The 27,019-nt window shown below is 36.1% G+C and overlaps 1 protein-coding gene across 2 annotated transcripts in view; it reads left to right on the top strand.

Annotated features, from left to right (window-relative positions):
- Positions 1–27,019, top strand: part of LOC150079806 (sushi, von Willebrand factor type A, EGF and pentraxin domain-containing protein 1-like) — a 216,402-nt gene that overhangs the window by 44,054 nt on the left and 145,329 nt on the right. For both annotated transcript variants that reach the window (XM_090383990.1, XM_090383991.1), the window contains exons 6-10: positions 4,515–4,694; positions 7,949–8,042; positions 16,147–16,271; positions 16,379–16,633; positions 20,265–20,365. In XM_090383990.1, the coding sequence (XP_090240116.1) occupies positions 4,515–4,694; positions 7,949–8,042; positions 16,147–16,271; positions 16,379–16,633; positions 20,265–20,365 (755 nt within the window). The remainder of the gene's footprint in view (positions 1–4,514; positions 4,695–7,948; positions 8,043–16,146; positions 16,272–16,378; positions 16,634–20,264; positions 20,366–27,019) is intronic.

The following is a 27,019-nucleotide window of genomic DNA, read 5'->3' as shown; positions in this document are numbered from 1 at the left end:
CCTGTCGTTTTTCAGAGAATGTTAGCATTAGCATTAGTTGAGGTATATGATACAAGAAAGCAAGCTTATTCAGCATCAGATAAAAAAAGAAAAACCTTCCCATTTCATCCATCCTGTCACTCCAAATGTTTGTCTAGTTCAGCCTTAAATTTATTTAAGCTATGAACTTCCACAACAACAGATGGAAGTCTGTTCCAGCAATCAACTACCTGCTGGCTAAAGGCAAACTTCCGCACATCTATTCTACAACTTTAGCATTAGCATTAGTAGAGGCATATGATGCAAGAAAGCAAGCTTATGCAGCATCAGTCAAAAAAAAAAACACTTCCATTTCACCCCTCCATTCGTTCGAAATACCTGTCCAGCTGAGCCTTAAATTTATTTAGGCTATTAACTTCCACAACAAGGGATGGAAGTCTGTTCCACCAACCAACTACCCGCTGGTTAAAGGCAAATTTCCGCACATCTATCCTACATCTGTCTTTCCTTAATCTGAATTTATGCCCTCTCAGGTGATTATTCTGAGCAAGAATAATCACCATCGGCATTGAGCATGCTCAAACCATTCAAGGCTTTATACACCTCTATCAGATCACCTCACCGGTGCCTAGTCTCCAGATACTGTAATTTGCAAAATTTAAGCCTTTCTTCGTAAGTGCAACCCTTTGTTCCATTCACTAATCTTGTTGCCCTTCTCTGTACTCGTTCCAGCAGCTCTACATCCTTCTTGAAATGAGGCCTCCAGACCTGTATACAGTACTCAACGTGTGGCCATAATCACCTCCTTATCCCTGCTAGAAAAATTCCTGTATATCATTGACAAGACACCATGAGCTACTCTGGCAGCCTGTCTGCACTGCTCAGAGAACTTCATATCTGCCTGTTTTGTTCTGTGCATTATTTTGTGCACAAACAAGGCACAAATGCCCCAATTACCTCCAGGTCATTTTCATTCTCTACCACTCTCAGTGTAGTGCCACAGAGTTGATACGTTGTTCTGGGGTTGCTGTTTCCCATATGTAGTACTTTACATTTGTCCATGTTAAACTTCATTTGCCACCTCTCAGCCCATCTGCTCAACCTTTCCAGATCTTGTTGCAGCAGCATAGCATCAGTAGTGTCCTTAACAACCCTGCCAACCTTTGTATCGTCTGCAAACTTGGACATTAAGCTTGATATACTATCATCAATATCATTTATAAATACAGAAAATAACAATGGACCCAACACTGAACCCTGAGGGACTTCACTAATAACATTAGTCCACGATGAGCAGTGTCCATTGATTACCACTCTCTGTGGTAATTAATGGACTGTCTTTCCTCAGTTTGAATCTATGCCCCATCAGGTTCCTATACACCAAGCGTTTAAATTCCCTTTAGCTACAAAAAAAATTTTTTTTTTTTTTCATTGTTAACATAGGATTTTATCTGTTTTTGCTTTGTGGCTGAGCTATTTTCAACTGGCCACAGTTGGCAACATTGCTGATGTGATGGCCATTCAAGTTTGAGGTATCACACAGTTTGGTCGTGCATAATGTTTACTTCAATGCAATTCAGACTTTAGCTGTGTGCCTGTGTCTACCAATCACGTTATGTTTAAGTGTTATATTTGTTTTGTTCTGTGCATTATTTTGTGCCTTGTTTGTGCACAAACAAGGCACAAATGCCCCTCTTGTCATTTTTTTCTGGATCTGCCACAGTATATACAGGGTTATTCAAAATGAAGTCCGTCTTTTCAGTACAGGAATTGTTTGAAACCCCAGACTTCATTTTGAATAACCCTGTATATATACTGTATATATCTTAATTACATACAAATAAAAATAAAAATCGATAAATATATTGTCATATCACACAACCCACTGTCTTTATCGAAATTCAACCATCAGAATTGTACGAAATGACAACACTATAGAGCCCCTGTTTCTAATGTAGAGCACATGCCAAAGCAAAGTACAGTTAAAAAAATTGGAAAATTTAATAAAATTAAATAATTTGAAATTTAAAAGGTAAAAGCCAAAAGGAGATAAATATAGAGGAGAACACATAATGCTGGAATGTGGTTCACAGTTGACTCAACAGAGGAACAAAAGAAAAATGTACAGACAAGATATTAAAAAGAACTTATCTAACTGACAGTGTGACTAGGTCAACCTGAAACCAAAACTAAAAGAACCAGTAGTAGAAATGTCTCAAATATAAGACTAAGACAAAAGAAATCTCAAGCATCAATTTGAGGTCTCTCTCTCTTGAGGTCTAATAAAAGAAAAAAATGTTCAAGGTTCTTTCTGTCTGTAAATGCAATTTGTATCCCTGAACTGCCTGAGCCATCCCATTTTTTGTATATTTCCTTTACTTTTTTACTTTCCTGTATTCTTTTTATTTCTCATGAGCCATTGGTTTTACGAACATGTAGCAAGAAACTTCATTTTTCCTATACTACCTTTTTTCTCCTCAAAGTTTTAGAAACCTTTTTCTTGCTACTTTGAATGTTATTTATTTATTTATTTATTTACTTCTTTTTACTCTTCTGGGTTGTATTTATCATGAATTTAATTTCTTGCTTTCATTTCATTTTTTTTTTACTACTTGAAGTCTCTTTTGCCTTGGTCTTATATTCTAGACATTTCTACTACATGTTCTTTTAGTTTTGGTTTCATGTTGATCTAGTCACACTGTCAGTTAGGTAAGTTGTTCTTTTACTGTCTTGTCTGTACATTTTCCTTTTGTTCCTCTGTTTAGTCAACCATGAGCCACATGCCTGCATTATGTGTTCTCCCCCATATTTATCTCCTTGTAGCCTTTACCTTTTTTATATTTCAAATTTTTTAATTTTATTAAATTCTCTCTATTTCAACATTTTTTAATTGTACTTTGCTTTGGTATATGCTTTACGTTTAGAAACAGAGGCTCTATATTGTCATATTTTCATGCAATTCTGGTGGTTGACTCGATAATGACATCAGAATTGTGCAATATATAAAGATATATGTATCTATTTTTATTTGTACATTTGTGTATAACTTAATTTTTTTTATATATATACATAGTTGCTTTCTTTCATTTCTTTACTCTTTTCTATATGTTTTTGCTCTTTTACTATCACTTATATTCATTATGTTCGTTGGGTACCTTCTGTCTGTCAGTGGCCTGTGGGTGTGTGTAGGGTGATTATGGATAATTCTGTAGGTTAATCAGAATTGGACCTAAAACCTGCCAAGGAACCAACAAAATATATGCTGAAAATTTGATACTAATTCAACTTTTCCTCCTCATCTTTCATTTACTTATACAGGCAGTTCCCGCTTTACGAGTTCCCGGGTTTACGAGTTTTTTTTTTTTTTTTCAGATATCAAGTATCAACAAAATTGAAAATATGAACATTAATTGCAAAAAATTAATGTTAAACATTCATAAATACCACATTTCAAACCACGCTATACGATACAATGCATCCCGCTTTACGATATTAATCCATTCCAGAGACACCATCATATCGTGAAAATATCGTAATGTGAACCCAATAACACACTGTTTTTTGGTAAGATATACGTGTATATATATATATATATATATATATATATCTTTTACGATCTTGGAAGTTGAAATTTTCACTGTATAACTCTCTAAAAGGTTGTTTTTATAGTAAATTGTATTAACTACCAATTCAAATCATTAAAATGCATTACATTTTTATCATTATCATATGTTCTGTTATAAGAACCAATTTTGAACGGCTTTGTGATATTTTTCTAAAGCACATTTCTAGAGGTCATGACCATAAAACAATAAAAACAATTTGCACTTTCCGGTTTATTGGGCTTTTCTATTACTGCAAGCAATTACAAACGGGCAGTAAACTCCATGTTATTGCATTTGGAAAAATACCGATAGCTGGAATTGTGTGGTTTTTTTATGTTATTATGGTGAAATGTGTTTCCCCTTTACTGAAATCTTCAATTGCATAAAAAACATAAATAAAATTTCAGAATCTTCTCTTCATTATTTTTTTTTTAAGCTCTGTAAACTTGTTACTCTGCGCAAATCGTGTTAGTTGCAATTTCTGTATTACGTTAAAAAATGCTTATGCATGCTATTGAAATTTATAAAGAAAAAGAGAAGATTATCTTGGAAACAAATGCCTCTTGAAGCATTTCTGAAGAAGATAACTCCTTGTGCAACAAACCAACTTTTTGTTTGTTTTTGTTTTTCTCATTTTATCATTTTAGTTAAGAAGGTTTTAGAAATTATTCAAGACACATCTAATGCCTAAAATTATGTGTATATATCTCTACAGTGATTGTGTGACTCTGATAGTTTTAGTTTTCATTATCTGTGTAACACTTTTGAGTTAATGTTATTTTTATTAGTGCATTATGTGGTAGTTAATTTTTTTAAATGTGACACTATCACATGTTAATGGTTTAGTATGAATTGTAATATAGGTTTTTCAGTTATATAGTGCTTTTGTGTTAAATAAATAAATTTTTGTATATATATATTTTTTTTTAGAAATAAGATGCCCAGCTTTAGATTACCCAGAGAATGGAGGGCATAACTGTAGTGCCACAGACTTCTCATTTGGGACAGTTTGTACATTCACATGTAATAAAGGTTATTCACTAATTCACTCATCATCAAGATCTTGTCTTATTTCTGGAACATGGACTGGAGAGGAGACTAAATGTGAACGTAAGAAATTTATTATTTATGCATAAGCAGCTTATATTCTTCTGTTGACGAGTAATCTTTAAACTTTTAAAATATTCATAAAGTTCTTTTTATGTTGCTGAAAGTTCCTGAGGGTTTTTGACTTCCAGATGTGCCAGTTGTAACAGCAGCCTTTTTCCACTGGTGTGGGTAACTACCTCATAAAAGAATGCTAACTCATTAAGAAACCTGGAGAATTCAACTGCTGAGAAATGTAACCTCACACAATAGTCCTCTCCATGTAACACTTGAGGTGCTTGAATCTTTTAATCATGTTCCACAATTTTGATTGAAACATTCTACAATAATTAAACAGATGTGCATTTCACCAACTTTTATAGAATATTTTAGATAGTATGAATCAGAGCTGTAATACTCAATATGTTCTACGTTGATAATAATATTAGTAAATTAATAAGAGGAGTTTACCTCAATATAGTACGTGGAACACTTCCGTATGATACCCTCCAGAAATTAAAACGGAAAAAACGAAAAAATCGACAACTTACCGGTACATTAAAGTAAAATATAAATAATTAAATAATCAATTTAACACAATTCAAAATCAATTCAAAACAATTAAAATTCAAATTAACGCAATTAAAAGAATCTAACGAAAATATTCAAAACGATTTTCCTTCCTGAAGCTGACAATGCTTTTCGACCGACTGTCGTGATCACAGGAATGAAAATTACCGAATCAGGCTAAACCTGCAACTTAAATAGTGATTATGTGACTTCGCGCATGCGCGTAAAGGTCCACGCATCGGAGATCAAATATGACCGCCGAACATTAACAGAATTCTCGTGTAATTTAATTTCAACGGTTTCTGCAATTAATAGTCGCGTATAATTACGTTGAACGTTAAGTATTTTGGCCTCGTTAAATAAAAAAGTATGTTTTTCGTTAATGGCATGAAAGGCTAATTCTGACGCTGCTGAACGAGAAGCACGAACTGAGGCTTCGTGTTGATTTACACGGATATTAAGAGAAAACCGCGTCGAACCCTGATAAGACGAGTCGCAATCACCGCAAGAAATGTTGTATACTAGATCATTAATTTGTGTTGCGAACGCCGAAAGAATCGAGCGATTGTTCAGTATAGTGTGTAACTTCCGTATAGGCCTAGCTATAATTTTAAATTCGGTATCTTTAAAGAATCTGTTAAGCTGTTTGTGCCATAAAACCATAAACCATAACCATCACAACCATAAAACAATAAAACAATTAGCAGTTTCCAGTTTATTGGGCTTTTCAGTTAGTGCAATCTATTATAAACAGATGGTAAACTCGATCTTATTGAATTTGTGATAATACCGACACCTGGAATTCAAAAATCGTTTTGAATATTTTCGTTAGATTCTTTTAATTGCGTTAATTTGAATTTTAATTGTTTTGAATTGATTTTGAATTGTGTTAAATTGATTATTTAATTATTTATATTTTACTTTAATGTACCGGTAAGTTGTCGATTTTTTCGTTTTTTCCGTTTTAATTTCTGGAGGGTATCATACGGAAGTGTTCCACGTACTATATTGAGGTAAACTCCTCTTATTAATTTACTAATAGAATATTTTGAAATACTTTCTCCACAGCCATCAAAAAATTTGCTCCTCCCTGAAAGAATTAATGGAATTGTCTGAAAATTTGTCATCATGATGATATATTAGTACAGTGAATTCAATATATTAGTACAGTGAATTCAATATATTAGTACACTTCATCATGATGATATATTAGTACAGTGAATTCCATTTATTTGGGCCATCGGTTAATTGAGGCAGCCATTTATTTGGGACAAATCTTAAAGAACAGAACCCAATCGAGAAAATAGTCACAGTTTTCTTTACTTAATTGGGACATCATGCCGTTTAATTGGGGCAGGAGACTGCAGCACTCGAGATTACCCTACAATTGTCTCCGACCATACCTCATAGTCTGGTCAGATTTCTGGAGGTCACAACCATAAAACAATAAAACAATTAGCAGTTTCCAGTTTATTGGGCTTTTCAGTTAGTGCAATCTATTATAAACAGATGGCAAACTCGATCTTATTGAATTTGTGATAATACCGACACCTGGAATTCAGCGGGTTTTTATGTTATTATGGTGAAATGGGTCTTAATTCCAAGTTAAAAGTGAGTATATGGGTTTTAGGCCTGACGTAGTCGAGTGGTCAGGAGTGAGAGTGTGCATAGCGCGTGTTCCTTGAGTGGACCGGGGTTCAAGCCCGTGACTACTAAATACGATAAATATTTGTATTGACGATTTATTGTAAACTCTACGACTTGGTTGTCGTGCCGGAGTATAAACAGAAATTATTTTAACCCCGGGGCTCACATCTGGTGAGTATGGGCTTGGCAAACTCAGGGTCCTGAGCTGGATATCATTATTCTCTTTCTTGGTGATGCCTTTCTACTTCTCTCTCTCTCTCTCTCTCTCTCTCTCTCTCTCTCTCACACACACACACACACGGGGGGGGGGGGGGTAACTCGGGAATTTTTTTTTTTTTGGCTGGTGCAGCATAAGCCTCAGGCTTTCTTGTACCATATGGCTAATAATAATAATAATAATAATTTTTATTATGCTAAAATTGTTGAGATCACATACTGTATTCATGTTGCCAATCATTGAAATATGAATGGCATTTCTGATATTATCAACCAGTTTGATTCCTCTTGATGGAGAAGTGAAAATAATTTCTGCTATTTATAAAATAAGAAGTCTGAATTTGAAACAATGAAAAAAGTTTTTTTTTACATTTATCAATAAAAAAGTTCTGAACTTATAAGTATAATTTTTATTATGCTAAAATTGATTAGATCACATACTGTATTCACATTGCCTATCATTGAAATATGAATGACATTTCTGATATTATCAACCAGTTTGAGTCTTCTTGATGGAAAAGTGAAAATATGTGTTGTCTAGCACCTTTATTAATATGAAGATATTTAAATTTGGTGCAGTAATAAAAAGAATATTTTTAAATTTGTTTTTCTATGGACCTTCTGTTTTCACTAAGTGTAAATTAAATTGTACAGATTTTATTCTATTTTTAAATGTCCATTTTATTTTATTTTTATTGTGAAACATTAATGGGGCATATTTTTTTTTTCTAAACTTTAGTTAGCTTTTCATCATTAATTTGATTTCCAAATATTTACATTTTGTCAAATTTTGATTATTAAAATTTAAAAAATACTGAACAGAAACTGTAAATACTCTTTTTCAGCTTTAACCTGTTCACCTTTAAAAACCAATAAGAGGCTTAAAGTGAAGCCACAAGCTTGTGGAATGAAAAATATGCCATTTCCATCTGTATGCCAGTAAGTAATTTTTATAATTAATTTAATGGATTTTGGTCATAGTATTTAAGGTATAAGTGATACTATAAGTGATAAGTGTTCTAGCAGAATTGGGATGAGATTTCTGCACCTGAAGGCAGTGGTATCAGTTGCAACATTCTTGTCTGGAACCAGATTCTAGGTTTGTTCCTCAGTAGATTTAAAAGTGTGTGTGTGTGTGTGAGGGAGAGAGATACCTTCATGAAGGTGTAGAACTGCTTGAGAACTGACAGTCATCATTTCTGATTGCCCTCCTGGGAAATCAGTTTATTCAGTGAATGGAGAAATCTGCTCTAGATAGAAAACCAGACAGTTGTGTGAATCCTTGGGAAACCATCTTGGAGAAATGAAGCACTTCTTGAGGTTGGTTCCTCAATCCAAATAAACAATAATAAATCTAGCCATTTCAGGATCTGTTTTAGGTCTTTTAAAAAGTGCACTCATAAACATAGAATATCAAATACATATTCCTATTTTTTATAGTCATGCAGCATCCCCTCCTTCAAGTAACTTGAGTGGGTGTCTCCTGAAAGCACTTCCATTTGTTGAGATAGTGGTGGATTTGCATTTTGTTCTGATTAAATCTTTTCGAGTAATGAAGTAATTTTTTGAGTAATCTTTTTAATAAAACTCTATTTGTTTATTTACATGAACAGTTTCATGTTAAATTTGTTACCCAAATTTAAAAAGTACCTATTTTTTTTTACAACTTATATTATTGTCTCCAAACAAATAGGAAATGACATCACCTAACTAACATAGTGCTATTTATGTTAATAATGCTTTAAATTGAAAAAAAAAAAAAAAAAAGCTTAGGAATTTTTGTCTCAGTAAATCAATAGAACACTCTATATGTATAATAATCTAATTTTTATTTAATAATGTAGCATCATGTCTTTAAATAAAGACATCTCAACCACAGCTCCACAACTTTAAATTTACCAAGCTGTAGTACAATCACCCTATCCAGATTCTTCTGAGATACAGATTACACTTAGTAAATTTTGCTCTAGACTTTACTACCTTGAGCAGAGCACAAATTAAATTAACATATAATTAAATAAAACATGAGGACTGCAAAGTGTGCAAGATCTATTTATAGGGAAGAGAAAGTGTAGTGACAAGTGTAGGAAAGAGGAATGGGAGGAAAGGAAGAATAAATTGAGTGAATACAAGTTGTAAATATTAATGTGCTTTGAATTTTACGTTAATCATTTCCACCTAGGGAACTTTTCCTGCTTGGGATATGAATTTCCCTTTGTCATTCATATAGAGTTATCCAATACTAGCAAAGCTATCTTTTCTAACTACAGTCCGAAGTTGAAAGGGATTTGGCCCACTGAGGTACAGTGACATTCTAGTTCTGTCATTATGGACCACAGATAATTTTTTTTTTTTTTTTTTCATTTATCCTCTATCTCTCAAAAGCTTTTGTAATTATCACAACAAAATGTGTGTATAGAAGCATGCACACTTATATCTGTTAAGATATTTATGTATTTATTGTCTGCATATTGAATTATTAGAAACTTCTGGTTGAGAAATATATATGCTGCAATAAAAGTCTTTGGTTTTATTTTCCTTCTAATTTTTATTGTAATTATTGTAGATTTGAAGTTGTATACTGCTTAAAACTATATATCACTCATAATCAATGTTCCCTCTAAGCTGCACAGGTGCATGGCCATGCACTGCTAAATTGTTGCCATGCATCTGAAATTTATTTTTAAAAATGCTGCTGGAAGCAACATCAACAGTTGCAAGGAATGCATACAAAACTGGATGATAATAATGGAGAAGCTGTGAAAGGTGCACCCTGTGCCGAAAATTCTAATTTTTATTAAAAATTGTTAGAACAAGGTAAAAATTAGTTTCTATAAAATTATTTATATGACATTTTTATTATTTCTATAAAATTATTTGTATGTAGTTCTTTTGCTAAAATTATGTTTCTTCACTTAATAATTAATTTGTTTGGTATTGCCAAATAATAATTTCAATAATAATTATTATTTCTAGTATCCTTATGATGTCGAAAAGAAAGGCTGAAGGAGAGTTGAATGTTTTGAAGAACAAAACTTGTGCAAGATTTAAGAAGGAATGGCTTTTGCAGTTTGTAGAAACTGAACTAAACAAAAATAACAGTTGCTGATATTTCTAAATTACTGGTGATGTTGTATGCACCATTTGTGTGGAAGCGAAAGTTGGAGGCGAGTTTGGTAGTGGAAAATATTGTTTGTTTTGTTTGTTATTTGGTTTTTAGGAGCATTAGCAACTAAGGCCATATTGCTCCGGGATATGCAGTGGTCATTCCCTGACCTTTCCACGTCCTCCGTATTTGGTGGTGACGGGCTCGAACCCCGGTTTAATCAAGAAGCGTGTGCTACGCACTGCTGCTCCTTCCCACCTGGCTACAGAGGCGCCAGTGGAAAATATGGGAAGAATGGAAGTTAGATTACTTAAGACGGCATCTCAACCAGAGAATTCATGTAGATGCAGTTACCAAATTATGCAACCAAAAGAAAGGTGGAATTTTGTGAATGTTAATTGAAACTCCAAAAGAGTGTGAAACAAGAGTGGAACAAGATGCACAAAAGAAGTCTGATTCTAATATGGTCAAGGTGCTGATTGATAACGTTATCTTAGCAATTAAAATTAATGCTTCAATGCATTCCATGCAAGAAATTCATGCACGTGTCCAAATATGTAAATATACCAGAGAGTTGGTACAGCAAGACTATGCATTTGAATTTGTTTGAGTGTATCAGCTTTGTACTGCAGAAACAAATAATGGGAGAATTGCAGAAATCTGCTTTCCATACATTAATTGCTGATGAAAGTACAGACATTTCTGTACAGAAAATGTTAATTTTGTATTTTAAGATTTGACCAGAAAATGAAACTTCCTATAGGACTGTGTTTGCAGGTATTTTGAGACTAAGTGCATGTGGCAGTATAACTATTGTTGAAGCAATAAGAACATTTTATATCAAGAACAATCTTGATCTTCAAAAGATGGTGATGTTTACATCAGACGGAGCACATGTTATGCTTGGAAAGAATAATGGTGTGGCAGCAATTCTTCTATGAGAAATAAAGCATCTGTCTGAACAATATTACATCCACAGAGAAGACCTGAGATAAGACGACGCATGGAAAAACGTGTCAATCATGTGGGATATAGAAATACTGTTATGAACAGTGTATACAATGTTCAGTAGGTCATCTATTAAAACAGGAAAGCTAGAAGAATTAGCCAATCTCACAATGTGACGTTTTGTCATTTCAACCACTAAATGAAATGAGATGGCTGTCAAGACATTTTGCCGTAACTGCTTTAATGAAAAATTACAATATTTTAATCCAGTATTGTAAAGACCAAGTTAATGAATGTAATGATCCAACCAGTAACTACTGCTTGAAGATTTTGACCAATCCACAATATCGAGTAGCATTAACTGTTCTTAACAATGTTTTAGAAGATCTGGAATCTGTCTGTAAATTCCTTAAGAAAAGTTGATTGAATACAATTGGAGCACTGCAGTGTGCAAAAGCAAAAATTAACAAGATAAGGTCACAGTATCTTGGCCATACTGTTTATTGGATTGACAAAGAAAAAGATTTGCTTTCATCTATAAGTTCTGTTGTCGATACTATGCCTATTATTTTGTTCATTAAATGTGTGTGTAATCACTTGGACAATAGATTTTGTGATGATGAGTTAAGAGAATGGCAAGCTTTTGACCCAATTTCTATGGCAAATGCAACCAATTTTTAATTTGGAGAAGAGAATGTTAAACAACTAATGAAAAAATACTTTAGCTACCATTACGATAAACGAAAGCATTGTCACAATAATATTGCATCAGTACTGTGATTTGAAATTTGTTGTTTCTGAGAAGGTTAAGAGTGGTTCAATTAAGTCGTTTACTGATATGTTGAACTACATGCTCAGAAATGAAGAATTTGAAGAACTGTCAATTCTTGTTGACATCTGTGGAACATTTCAAGCTTCTAGTACTGAATGCGAACGTGGATTCAGTGTCATGAATTCCATCAAATGTATATCTAGCTTGGTTGGTTGGTTATTTGGTTTTTAGGAGCATTAGCAACTAAGGCCATATTGCTCCGGGAATATGCGGTGGTCATTCCCTGACCTTTCCGCATCCTCTGTATTTGGTGGTGACGAGCGTGAACCCCGGTTTAATCAAGAAGCGTGTGCTACGCACTGTTGCTCCTTCCCGCCTGGCTACGGAGGTGCCTGTATATCTAGAAACAGACCGGAAGTTGAAAATTTGGATGATCTGATGATGATTAAGACTTATCTTTCATCTGGGTGCAAAATTAATCTAGATAGTGTTTATAGTCAATGGATGTCTAATAAGGACAGATGAGAAAAAGTTCTCAAAACGCTAAATAATTTTCTTTGTTGTGCTGATTTTTATTGTACCATTCAATTAATAAATAAAATACAAAATATGAAGTTTTTCGATTTTCGTTGGAAATATTCTTATTATGTATAATACATAAAACTTTTATTAAAGTGCCACGTAGACGTCAGGTCATGTAAAAATGTTTTGCCCAGAGCAGCGGCAGGTCCGTCCAGCTGTAAAAAAAATTTGAAGGAACATTGCTCATAATGAATGAAATTTGCAATTAAACATGAATGATTTCGATTTTTACATTACAGACAATCAAGTATAAAGTGTCTTTAATTGCTTATTAGCATTAGCATTAGCAGAGACATTTGATGCAAGAAAGCAAGCTTATGCAGCATCAGCCAAAAAAAAAAAAAAAAAAACCCACTTCCACTTCACCCCTCTGTTCGTTCAAAATACCTGTCCAGCTGAGCCTTAAACTTATTTAGGCTATCAACCTCCACCACAAGGGATGGAAGTCTGTTCCACCAACCAACCACCCGCTGGCTAAAGGCAAATTTCTGCACGTCTATCCTACATCTGTCTTTCCTCAATTTGAATTTATGCCCTCTCAGGTGATTTTTCTGAGCTAGAGGAAGAATCCCATCAGCATTGAGCATGCTTAAACCATTCAAGGCTTTATACACCTCTATCAGATCACCTCGCTGGTGCCTAGTCTCCAGACACTGTAATTTGCAAAACTTAAGCCTTTCTTCGTAAGACCACCCCTTTGTTCCATTCACTAATCTTGTTGCCCTTCTCTGTACTCGTTCCAGCAGCTTTACATCCTTCTTGAAATGAGGCCTCCAGACCTGTATACAGTACTCTAGGTGTGGCCTGACCATTGCCTTATACAAGGGAATAATCACCTCCTTATCCCTGCTGGAAAAATTCCTGTATATCATTGACAATACTCCATGAGCTACTCTTGCAGCCCGTCTGCACTGCTCAGCGAACTTCATATCTGCCTGCACAACCACCCCCAAGTCCCTTTCATTCTCTACCACTGTCAGTGTAGTACCACAGAGTTGAAGAGTTGATACGTTGCTCTGGGGTTGCTGTTTCCCATGTGTAGTACTTTACATTTGTCAATGTTAAACTTCATTTGCCACCTCTCAGCCCATCTGCTCAACCTTTCCAGATCCCGTTGCAGCAGCATAGTGTCAGTAGTGTCCTTGACAACCCTGCCAACCTTTGTATTGTCTGCAAACTTGGACATTAAGCTTGATATACCATCATCAATATCATTTATAAATACAGAAAACAATAATGGACCCAACACTGAGCCCTGAGGGACTCCACTAATAACATTAGTGCACGATGAGCAGTGTCCATTGATTACCACTCTCTGTCTTCTCCCCCTCAACCACCCCTTTATCCATAGCAGCAATTTGCCTCCAATATCACACTGCTCCAATTTGTGTAGCAGTCTTCCATGTGCAACAGTATCAAAAGCCTTTCTAAGATCCAAATATATAATATCAAAGTTATTCCCTGCATCCAGTTCTTTTGTGACTGCATCATAGTATCCAATCAAGTTGGTCAGGCAAGACTTCCCCTTAACAAAACCATGCTGTGTCTGAGCTATAACTGAAGTCTTGTCTAAATGATCCTGCAGTGCTTCTTTAACCAGTGCCTCCATTAATTTTCCTGGAACAGAAGTTAAGCTCACAGGTCTATAATTACTTGTGTCAGCCTTTGATCCTCCTTTGTGAATTGGGGTCACATTTGCACATTTCCAGTCTATGGGTACCTCCCCTGAGTCCAAGGAAGCTCTCATAATTATGGCTAAGGGTTTGCTTACTTCCTTTGCTGCCTCCTTTAATATAACTGGATAGATCTCATCCACCCCGAGTGCCTTTCTTGTGTTTATCTTCAACAGTTTCTCCTCCACTTTACTCCCAGTTATTTCAAGATTCTGTAGCTTACTGCTAGAGTTGGATACACCTTTGGCATTCCCCTCGCTGAATAACTCCTCATGTGTGAATGTCGATGCAAAATATTCATTTAGTTTGTTAGCTACCTGAGCAGGATCATCAACAGTTGACCCATCAATATCAAGTGGACCAATCTGATTCATCCCCTTCCTTCTAGAGTTTACATAAGTAAAGAACTCTTTGCTGTTTTTCTTTGCATCCCTTGCCAAGGATTTCTCGTATTCTGCCTTCGCCTGCCTAACCTCCTTTGTAACTTGGTTGCCTATCAACTTGTATCTATCATAGGCTTCTGTGTCATGTGTTAATTTGTAAGTATCCCATGCATTTTTCTTCTCTGCCATATGCCTCATTAGTTCATCTGACATCCATTTTGGCCTAAACCTTGAACAATATTTCTTAGTTGGTATGTAAAGCCTAGTAGCTTCCAAGATAAGTTCTTTGAATGCTTCCCATTTTGAATTTGCTGTTGGTAACATCATCAGTTGATCCCACTGTATAGAATTTAAATACTGTCTCAGTCCATTGTAGTCGCCTTTACGGAAGCAATAACCCTTCCCTTTACCCCTAATGGTAGTTACCTCTTTGAGTAAATCCCACTTCAGCACACTGTGATCACTGCCACCTAGTGGTTCATTTATCTGCAGATTCTTAATGCATGAAGAATCACTGCTGATAATCAAATCAAGAGTATTACTCCCTCTAGTTGCCTCCCGAACATTCTGATGTAGAAAACAATCATCCAATAAATCCACAAAAGCCCTGCTAGTGTGTGAGTAACCAGCCCCCAAATTCCAGTCAATATCTGGGAAATTAAAATCTCCCATTATAAGACTCTCTGATTTACTGGCCCACTCTATTTCCCTGTACAGTTCCTTATTATACTCATCAGAGTCATTAGGCCTATAGCACACTCCTACTCTCAATTTTGATCTCCCAATGCTTATGTCACACCAAACTGACTCAACACTGCACTGTCCAGCGATGTCGACTGGCTTCACTTCCTTGGTTTTTATGTGTTTCTTAACTAATAGCATAACCCCTCCTCCCTTCCTATCCTGTCTATCCTTTCTGTAGACGTTGTACTCCCCAAATTGCAGTTCTGCATCCCTTATATCTGTGTGACACCACTTCTCTGATATCCCAACAATATCTGCCTTTGATGTTTTGAGCAATACCTCAAATTCATCAAATTTGTTTACTAAACTCCTAGCATTGGTGTACACGCAAGTATACCTGCACCTGTTTCTATTCTTAGCTACCCTAACACAACCCATGTGTTTACTTGTACCGCAATGGCTCCCAGCAGTCTCTGAAATACCATGCATCTTGTTTTTCAGGCTTCTGCTCATTCTAATAGAAGCAGTGCAAGAATCTCTTTCACCTCTGCCAGTGGCTACTGTCAATCTATTGGTCTTTGTCTCCCCCCAAGCTAGCAGTTTTCCGACCCACCTAACACTGCCTCGATAGCATCAGCAAATATTCTTGCACTCTTTCTATTTAAGTGTATCCCATCCCTGTAGAAGCAATCTCTCCTGTTAACAAGTACAGTCCAGGCTGAAAAAAATACTACCCCTTGAGCCTTGCACAATCTTTCCAGAACCGAATTGATCGACAAGGCTCTCATCATATACTCCCTCCTATCGTGTATACTCCCTCCTATCGTGACATTATACATTTGTTATTGATGTATTGAAGGTTTTGAGCATTAATAATTGTGATTGTTCTTTTCAGATATCACTGCCAAAAAGGATATAAACTTTATGCTGTAAACAAGCCCCAAAATTATACTGTGGGCATTCGAAAGTGTTCTGTTGATCAAAAATGGCTAGGAAGTGATGAGAAAATAACTTGTAAAGGTAATGTTTTATAGAAACCTTATGTTTTGCTTTTAAACTCTTAGCAAAATAAATAAATTGTGCAATTGAAAACTATTATTTATGTAATTAATGTTCATATTCTGTAGATGACACACCACCTGTAATTAAGTGCCCTTCTGATATATCAGTTCAAACTGAATCACGAAAGCCCACTGCATTAGTTTACTGGAATTTACCTACAGCTACAGATAATGAGAAGATAAAGAACATTGATGTGATTTATCCAAGTGAAATCAAAAAACCACCTCATCATTTTCCCATTGGAATCACAAAAGTAGTCTACCAAGCAAATGATACAGGCGATTTAACTTCAACATGCTCGTTTTTTGTTGCTGTTGCAGGTAAAGTGTTTTATATATATTTATGTTATTTAAATCTTTAAAAAAATAAATACTATATTTATTAATTAATAATGAATTATTATGCATTATTACTATTAATATTGCATCACAGAAGTATGTTATCTCCAGATTTATAAATCTAAATCATAAAAGATTATTAATACTCTGTTTTCATGTTGGAAGCTTGGGGAGGGCAGAAATGAACTGCAATAATTTAGTTAGAGAAAAATATAACATAAGCAAAATAATAAGTATAGTGCATAACACAAACTCTACTTTTGATTTTATGCACTCTAATCACTGTGTTTGTTATATGATCACTTTCCATTTTGCTTTTAGTGATGTCCAAATACTACAGTCAATCACCATTGTTTCTTAATAGTCACTATATTGAATCTTAATATCAATTTTACATTTATTTTAGATTTTTTCTATTAATGCTTTAACAAAAATAATGTTATATATAGGAAATTGTGTGGTAATAACAAATGAATTACATGTATGTGAAACTTTTCCCTATAATAAATCTTTAAATTAATGTAATTACTGGTTCAAAGAATAAGTTAAACTTCATGTTAGTAAAAAAAAAAATTATTTTATGTGCAATAATGTTTCAAAAGCACTTCTATACCCTTTTCCTTGGGGTAACAGACAGAAATTTCTGATGGATATTCTGAAAAAAGGGCAAAGGGCATACAAATGCCTTTGAAACATCAGTGCATTTAATAGACATGATTTTTGTTACCAATTTAGAATTTTATACAAACAGATTCACGTAAAATCTCTTCTTCACTGTTGCTGCTTGTTTGTTTCAATTTTTAACAGTTTGATGCAAGAGGTATCTCTCTCTATTTTTTTTCTGGTTATGTGTCAGCTGATGCACCTGTGGCATTATTAGCATTAGCATTAGCATTAGTAGAGGCATTTGATGCAAGAAAGCAAGCTTATGCAGCATCAGCCAAAAAAAAAAAAAAAAAAACCCACTTCCACTTCACCCCTCTGTTCGTTCAAAATACCTGTCCAGCTGAGCCTTAAACTTATTTAGGCTATCAACCTCCACCACAAGGGATGGCAGTCTGTTCCACCAACCAACCACCCGCTGGCTAAAGGCAAATTTCCGCACATCTATCCTACATCTGTCTTTCCTCAATTTGAATTTATGCCCTCTCAGGTGATTTTTCTGAGCTAGAGGAAGAATCCCATCAGCATTGAGCATGCTTAAACCATTCAAGGCTTTATACACCTCTATCAGATCACCTCGCTGGTGCCTAGTCTCCAGACACTGTAATTTGCAAAACTTAAGCCTTTCTTCGTAAGACCACCCCTTTGTTCCATTCACTAATCTTGTTGCCCTTCTCTGTACTCATTCCAGCAGCTCTACGTCCTTCTTGAAATGAGGCCTCCAGACCTGTATACAGTACTCTAGGTGTGGCCTGACCATTGCCTTATACAAGGGAATAATCACCTCCTTATCCCTGCTGGAAAAATTCCTGTATATCATTGACAATACTCCATGAGCTACTCTTGCAGCCCGTCTGCACTGCTCAGAGAACTTCATATCTGCCTGCACAATCACCCCCAAGTCCCTTTCATTCTCTACCACTGTCAGTGTAGTACCACAGAGTTGATACGTTGCTCTGGGGTTGCTGTTTCCCATGTGTAGTACTTTACATTTGTCAATGTTAAACTTCATTTGCCACCTCTCAGCCCATCTGCTCAACCTTTCCAGATCCTGTTGCAGCAGCATAGTGTCAGTAGTGTCCTTGACAACCCTGCCAACCTTTGTACATCTGCAAACTTGGACATTAAGCTTGATATACCATCATCAATATCATTTATAAATACAGAAAACAATAATGGACCCAACACTGAGCCCTGAGGGACTCCACTAATAACATTAGTGCACGATGAGCAGTGTCCATTGATTACCACTCTCTGTCTTCTCCCCCTCAACCACCCCTTTATCCATAGCAGCAATTTGCCTCCAATGTCACACTGCTCCAATTTGTGTAGCAGTCTTCCATGTGCAACAGTATCAAAAGCCTTTCTAAGATCCAAGTATATAATATCAAAGTTATTCCCTGCATCCAGTTCTTTTGTGACTGCATCATAGTATCCAATCAAGTTGGTCAGGCAAGACTTCCCCTTAACAAAACCATGCTGTGTCTGAGCTATAACTGAAGTCTTGTCTAAATGATCCTGCAGTGCTTCTTTAACCAGTGCCTCCATTAATTTTCCTGGAACAGAAGTTAAGCTCACAGGTCTATAATTACTTGTGTCAGCCTTTGATCCTCCTTTGTGAATTGGGGTCACATTTGCACATTTCCAGTCAATGGGTACCTCCCCTGAGTCCAAGGAAGCTCTCATAATTATGGCTAAGGGTTTGCTTACTTCCTTTGCTGCCTCCTTTAATATAACTGGATAGATCCCATCCACCCCGGGTGCCTTTCTTGTGTTTATCTTCAACAGTTTCTCCTCCACTTTACTCCCAGTTATTTCAAGATTCTGTAGCTTACTGCTAGAGTTGAATACACCTCTGGCATTCCCCTTGCTGAATAACTCCTCATGTGTGAATGTCGATGCAAAATATTCATTTAGTTTGTTAGCTACCTGAGCAGGATCATCAACAGTTGACCCATCAATATCAAGTGGACCAATCTGATTCATCCCCTTCCTTCTAGAGTTTACATAAGTAAAGAACTCTTTGCTGTTTTTCTTTGCATCCCTTGCCAAGGATTTCTCGTAATCTGCCTTCGCCTGCCTAACCTCCTTTGTAACTTGGTTGCATATCAACTTGTATCTAGCTTCTGTGTCATGTGTTAATTTGTAAGTATCCCATGCATTTTTCTTCTCTGCCATATGCCTCATTAGTTCATCTGACATCCATTTTGGCCTAAATCTTGAACGATATTTCTTAGTTGGTATGTAAAGCCTAGTAGCTTCCAAGATAAGTTCTTTGAATGCTTCCCATTTTGAATTTGCTGTTGGTAATTCTTCTCTGTAAGGTATTCTTCTCTGTAACTCAATCATTTCCTTGAATTGCAAAAGTGAATTAGTGCTGATGCAATTATATGCAAGACCCAATTTCAAAATTTGTCATTAATGGAAAGTGTAAATGGTGATGTAATGTAAATGGAGATGTAATGGAGATGTTATAAACCACCACACTCATCTGTAACTGATGCTTTATTTTCCAGAGCTTGCATTAATTCTGTCTTGGGTGGAATGATCACATCTGCATTCTATGCCTCTCTCTTTTTTTTTTTTTTTTTAATTCAATCTATGAAATATTCTTCTCTGTAACTCAATCATTTCCTTGAATTGCAAAAGTGAATTAGTGCTGATGCAATTATATGCAAGACCCAATTTCAAAATTTGTCATTAATGGAAAGTGTAAATGGAGATGTAATGTAAAAATGTTACCAATCCACTCTGTATAAATATTGTACATGCTGAATCAAGTGCCATATACTGAAAAAATCTATATACTACAGAGTTTTTTTTTCATTTTGTTGTGCTTTGTTCACTATTTATTTCCTTCTAAACCTTTAATCTGACTCAATCAACAGTCCACTGTAATGAATTTTTTGGTATGAGAAATCAACTCAAAATATATTTATATACATTTCAGATCGAGAGTCTCCTCGTGTAATTTATTGTCCTAAAGATATAGAGGAGTATCATGATAAAGGAACTGGCAAAGTTATAACTTGGAAAGAGCCAGTATTTGAGGTTAGTGATTTTTAATCTTGAATTTGGGGTTGTAAAACAGGTTTTGTGACATCCTGAAAAATGATGTTTTAATTGCATATTGTATCATTAAATTACACAGACTGGTTAAGATTATTCATTGTTAGCTGATTTATGAATGTTTTTCTTATTAATAGACAAAATCATTCATAAATCAGTTAACGGTGTCTATTATCATTTGGAACAAAGATTTTTAATTTGTGTTCTGCAGGACCTTAGAGTTCCCAAAGAGATCTCAAACATCAATGTTTTATTATTCTGTTATCAAAACAAATGGTGTAAATCAGTGGCTCTTATTCTCTTTGTAAATGAAAGCCATATCCAAGTTTTTGAGTTAGAGTGAGGGTATAGAGCCTATATGTAATTTTAATTTTAAAAAAATAATATGTTGTTGTTTTTGTTTAGTGTATGATAACACATACGGTTATTAATTAACAAATATAAAGACACACATTTTGTTCCAGAGGCAAAATTTTCTATAACCAGTGTCACATATACAGAAACTGAAACGAACATTCTAGCAGGGATAAGAAGGTAATTAGCCCATTGTACAAGGCAGTGGTTAGGTTGCATCTTGAGCACTGTATACAGGTTTGTAGTTCTCATTTTAGAAAGGATGTAGAGCTGCTGGAGCAGGTACAAAGAAGGGCAATGAGATTGGTGAAGGGAACAAAAGGGTGCTCTTACCAAGGACTTCAGTTCTGCAGATTGGTCCTGCATATGGAGACTAGGCACCTGTGAGGAAATCTGATTGAGATGTTTGAGGCCTTTATTGGATTGAGTAAGCTCAATGCTGATGGCATTCTTCCTCTTGCCCAGACTACAAATATGAGGGGACATAAATTCAATTTGAGGAAGGATGGTTGGGATAGATGTGCAGAAGTCTGCCTTCAGCTAGTGGGTGGTTGATTGTTGGAATAAACTTCCATCTATTGTTGTGGAAGTGGGTAGTTTGAATAATTTCAAGGAAGAACTAGACAGATTATTGGAGAGGATGGACAGATATATGGGAAGGGTTTTTTTTTTGCTGATGTTTTATAAGCTTCCTTTCTTCCATCATTTTATCCTGCTAATGCTAATATTGTTACTCTCTGCAAATCACAGTTTATTTAAAGCAAATAATTTTGGGTGCACAGTACTAAATTATGTGCCACTTTGTTTTCATTTGTGGTTATATGTTGTGGGTTGTGAGGTATAGATAAGGGAAATTGTATCTTAACTCAGAACACTATGTATGTGTAGATTTATCACACTGGCTCTTAAAGTTTCCTCAAACTTGCCTTTATCTGTGTTGAGCATCTGTGAAAAGCCAGTCATGTGTGTTATTGTGTGCTTAGTGGCAGTTTGTGTTGTATTGTCTGACTTGATTGGCCCGTTAGCAACCAGTTTACAACTTCTTCAAAAAAAGTCACCAGTTTATAACTTCTTCATAGTAGGCTACAATAACAATGACACCTTGCAGAACTAATTATGAGAACACTATCTTCTCATTGTCAACAAATTCAGTCAGCATGCCTTCATATGATTTTAGCTGCAGCACCTTTTATTGGGTTTGATGATGGTATTGTTTTCCACTGGGAGCTTTCAACCCTGGTCTCTGGATCATATCCATACATCCAAGACTCATCACCTTTTTTTTTTTCAAAATGCAGGATCCAGCAAAGCTTGCTCTAACAACTCAGAGTAAATGAGGACAATGCACCCTTTGATGCATGAAATGGGGAATGCATGAAACAGACTTGGTGCTCATTCACCTCACACTCAAATCCAAAATCAATATGTCCTGAACCAAACCATATAAGAGATGTCTCTTCAGCAATTTCTTGAATGGTCAGTTTTTGATATGATTGAATGATGGTGTGGCCCTCACTGATATTTTGAACATTTCAGGATGTTGATTGGTGACCACTTCACCTTTGAAGTGAAAAATTCCCTTCTCACAAAACTTTTGGAACCATTTGAAAATTGTTTTTATCACCATAACATCATCTACATAAACTGACAAGCATTTCTAGTGTTTCCATGGCTAACGTTCCAAGTTTGCAACAAAATTTAATATTTGCACATTGTTCAAATTTTGTCATTTTCATTATATAAGCAATAAATTGGAAAGGAACAAGTGTTCACCCAAAGCAGCTTTCTGCTAGATTTGCATGTAGCAACAAGTTAAAATTTGGTGTACACACATTTGAAAGTGTTGTAAATATTGAAAAAATGCTCACAGTCCTTTAGCTACCATTATGAATTCAAAAATTATGAAATCATTCACCAAACTTTTTGATACAGTAATTTATATATAAGTAAAAGCACTTGATACTGTGAGATAATTTTAATAGGGAAGATTGCAATTAAAAAAGTAACTGGATTGTATTCATTTTGATTGTTATTATAATAATCATAATTATATGGTACACCCTGTTTTAGGTAAAATGAAACTGAATATATTATGCTATTTAATTTATCATTGGAGATAAATTAACAAACTTTCTGCATTCTAATAAAATCTTGAAGCCAGTAAACATTCCATTTGATGTGTGTGCAGAAGTTCTTAACCTGTTTTAATATCTTATTTAGTGCATTCTCTGACTGAGAAATAGTCAAAAATCTATAGTCTGGATGCCAGTCACCACGACACATCACGGAGATTATACAGACTTAAAGTGGCAGTTTTTCATTATGTTCTGCACCTGTGATATATCTTTTTCAAATTTATGTTCACAAGCCAGTCTGCAGACTTGTTGTGCAGACTGGAAAATTTGGAATAACCCACAGGTGATCCTTTTTTCAGAGATCGGCTAAGGGAAAAAGTTGATGATGTAGAGCTGATGTCATCTTTTAAGGGCACAAAAGATGATATTGTTGTACATGTTTGCACTAATGACATTAAGATAAGGAAACCTGAGGACTTACTTAACAAGTACAGAGCAATGTTTAGAAAAAGTCATGAGTTAGGGTTAAATTTGAAAGTGTCTGCAATTCGGCCCAGACATGATATAAGGGAGTACATGATGAGAGTCTTGTTAATCAGTTTGGTCCCATGAGCCTTTGTGCAAGGCTCATGGGTTAAAATTTTTCTCAACATGATCTGTACTTATTAACAGGAGAGACTGCTTCTACAGGAATGAGATACACTTAAATGAAAAGGGTGCAAGAATATTTGTTGATACTATCAAGGCAGTGTTAGGTGGGTCAGAAAACTCCTAGTTTGGGAGAGTTACACATACTAATATGTAGTGATTTGATTCCCCCAGTGATTTGTGTACTGCTTCTATTTGAACATGCAGCATCCTTGTTAGTAAGGTACTGGGAATTTGTAGGCCTGCTGTGGGTCATCATGGAACAAGGAAATACATGGGCTGTGTTAAGGTAACTCAGAGTAAGAACAGGTTCAATATATTTGCATGTACACTAATGCTAGGATCATAATAAATAAATTGGATGAATTTGAAGCGCATGGGGTCAAGTCATCAAATGCAGATATTGTAGGGATATCAGTGACTTGCTATCACTCAGATATAAGGGATGCAGAATTTCAATATGGGGTGTACAATGTATACAGAAAGGATAGACAAGATAGGAGGGGGGGAGGTATGGGTTATGCTCTTAGTTAAGAAGCACACAAAATCTGAGGCAGTGCATCCAGTTGACCTGGATGGTCAGTGCAATGTTGAGTCAGTTTGGTGTGCCATAAGCACTAGGAAAACAAAAATGAGGGTAAGAGAGTGTTAGAGGCCAAATGACTGTGATGAGTACAATGAACAACTGTACAGAGAAATAGTGGGCCAGTAAATCAGAATGTCTTATAATAGGGAATTTTAACTTTCCAGATATTGACTGGAACTTGTGGTTTGGTCACTCACACACTAGCAAGACTTTTATGGATTTATTGGATCACTGTTTTCTACAGCAGCATGTTAGAGAGGCAACAAAACAGATCAATAAATACTGTTGATCTGATTATCACCAGTGAATCTTCATGCATTAAGAATCTCCAGGTAAAAGAACCACTAGGTGGCAGTGATCACAGTGTGTTGATGTGGGATTTACTTACAGATGTAACTACCTCTGACCGTTTGGTCGTCCCGGAGTATAAACAGAAAATTTATTTATTTTACCATCAGGGGTAAAGGGAAAGGTTTTTGCTTTCGTAAAGGAGACTGCAGTGGTCAGACAGTTTTTAACTTCTGTACAGTGGAATCAACTAATGATGTTATCAACAAAAAAATTCTAAATGAGAAGTATTCATGGAAATAATCATAGAAGCTACTAGGCTTTTCATACCTGCTATGAAATGCAGTTAAATTCTTAGACCTAAATGGATTTCAGAAGAACTGTTGAGACATGTGGCAGAGAATAAAAATGCATGGGATGCATATAAATTATCATGTCCAGCAGAAGCTTACATTAGATATAAACTAGTCTGAAATCAAGTCTCAATGAAAGTTAGGCAAACCAAGGCAGATTATGAGAATTGAGAAAAGAACTGGCAAGGAAAGCCAAGAAAAGCAGCAAAGACTTCTTTACTAATACTAACAGTAGAAGGGAGGGGTTGAATCACATTGGCCAATTTGATGTCATTAGTTTAACTGTTGAAGAACCTCTCAGTTTGCTGAGAAGTTCTACAACAGCTTAGAGAAGCAGATGGCAGAGGTTAATCAAACTCTAACAGGGAGCTAAATGATTCTGTAGCAATTAAAAGGAAAGTGGAAGAGAAATCATTGAAGTTAAAAATAAGAAAGGCTCCTGGGATGGATGGAATCTATCCAATAATATTGAGGGAAGTAGCAAAGGAGATAAGCAAACCCTTAGCCATAATTATGAGAGCATCTTTGGATGCAGGAGAGATCCCTCCGGATTGGAGATGTGCAAATGTATCCCCAATTCACAAAGGGGGATAAAAGGGTGACATGAGTAATTTCAGACCTGTTAGCTTAACCTCTATTCCAGGGAAAATAATGGACTCACTGGTTAAAGAAATAATGCAGGACCATCTAGACAGCATGGGTTTGTTAAGGGGCTTAAGTTTTGCAAATTACAGTGTCTGGAGACTAGGCACTGGCAAGGTGAGCTGATAGAGGTGTCTAAAGGCTTGAATGGTTTGAGCATGCTCAATTCTGATGGGATTCTTCCTCTTGCTCAGAATAATCACCTGAGAGGGCATAAATTCAAATTGAGGAAAGACAGATGTAGGATAGATGTGCAGAAGTTTACCTTTAGCCAGCAGGTAGTTGGTTGGTGGAACAGACTTCCATCCTTTGTTGTGGAAGTTGATAGCCTAAATAAATTTAAGGCTGAGCTGGACAGGTATTTGGAATGAATGGAGGGGTGAAATAGGAGCGGGTTTTTTTTTTTTTTTTTTTTTTTGGCTGATGCTGCATAAGCTTGCTTTCTTGCATCATATGCCTCTGCTAATGCTAATGACAATGACTTTTCTTTGCTGCAGTGGCCCACTCAGTTCCCTGAATCTCAATCCTATTGAACATCTTTGCGATGAGCTGGAAAGGGCTGTTCGCTGCAGGCCTACACCTCCGTCGAATCTCAAGGAACTGCATGACACACTCATGTCTCCCTGGTACACCATTTCTGCACAACATTTTCAGCATCTTGTTCAATCCATGCCTAGACAAATTGAGGCTGTTTTGAAGGCTAAAGGAGGCTCAACACGCTACTAGATAGGTGTACCTAATAAAGTGGCAGCATAGTGTATATAGGTACACTGCATTCACATAAACGGTAATTCGATGTCAGTATGGATAAGCATCGTTAGTTAACGACTTTGAAAGAAGGATGATAGTAGGGTCTGGCGCATGGGTTACTCTATCGCAGAGGTGGTACAGAAATTGTGCTATACCCATTCAAGTATTAAGAGTGTATTGTGAATACGCCATTTCCAGAATAACATCTCGTCATAGACAGTGCTGTGGGCAGAAAAAAGTGGTGGATAATGTGAGCATCAACGTCTGTCTCACATTGTTTTAGCCAACCGGAGAGCGACAGTGGCACAAATCACTGCTGACTACAACGAGGGAGGTGCCATAAACATCTCCACCAAGACTATCAGACGATCATTAGCCGCAATAGGTTATGGGAGCTGCCGACCCACCAGAGTCCCATTGCTAACACCACAACACAGGACTGTTCACCTAAACTGGGTGAATAAACATTGGCACTGGACCTTGGATGATTGGAGATGGGTCTCCTGGTCCGATGAGTCCATTTCCAGTTATTTCGGGCAGATGGGAGGGTGCATATATGGTGGAAACCACATGAAACTATGAATCTGTCATGTCAACAAGGAACTGTTCGGGCAGGTGGATGGTTGGTAATGGTCCAGGGCATGTTCAACTGGCACATGTTGGGACCTCAGGTACATCTAGATGCATCTCTGAACGGTTCAGGTTATGTGTCCATCCTTGCAGATCACTGCATCCCTTCATGGTCATTGTGCACCCACAGGGCAATGGACTCTTCCAGCAGGACAGTGCACCTCCCCACAGAGCGTGGTGACTAGAATTTGGTTCGAAGAGCATTCCGCAGATTTTACCACCAAGGAATGGCCTCCCCATTCACCGGACCTGAACCCTGTGGGGCACCTTTGGGATGCTGTGGAAAGTTCCCTTCACGCTTTGGATCCTC

This window comes from Mastigoproctus giganteus, chromosome 10 (assembly GCF_048544385.1).
Source record: "Mastigoproctus giganteus isolate SK-2022 chromosome 10, ASM4854438v1, whole genome shotgun sequence".
NCBI lineage: Eukaryota > Metazoa > Arthropoda > Arachnida > Uropygi > Thelyphonidae > Mastigoproctus > Mastigoproctus giganteus.
Note: the sequence above shows the minus strand (reverse complement) of the source record. Positions and strands in the feature narration are given on the sequence as shown.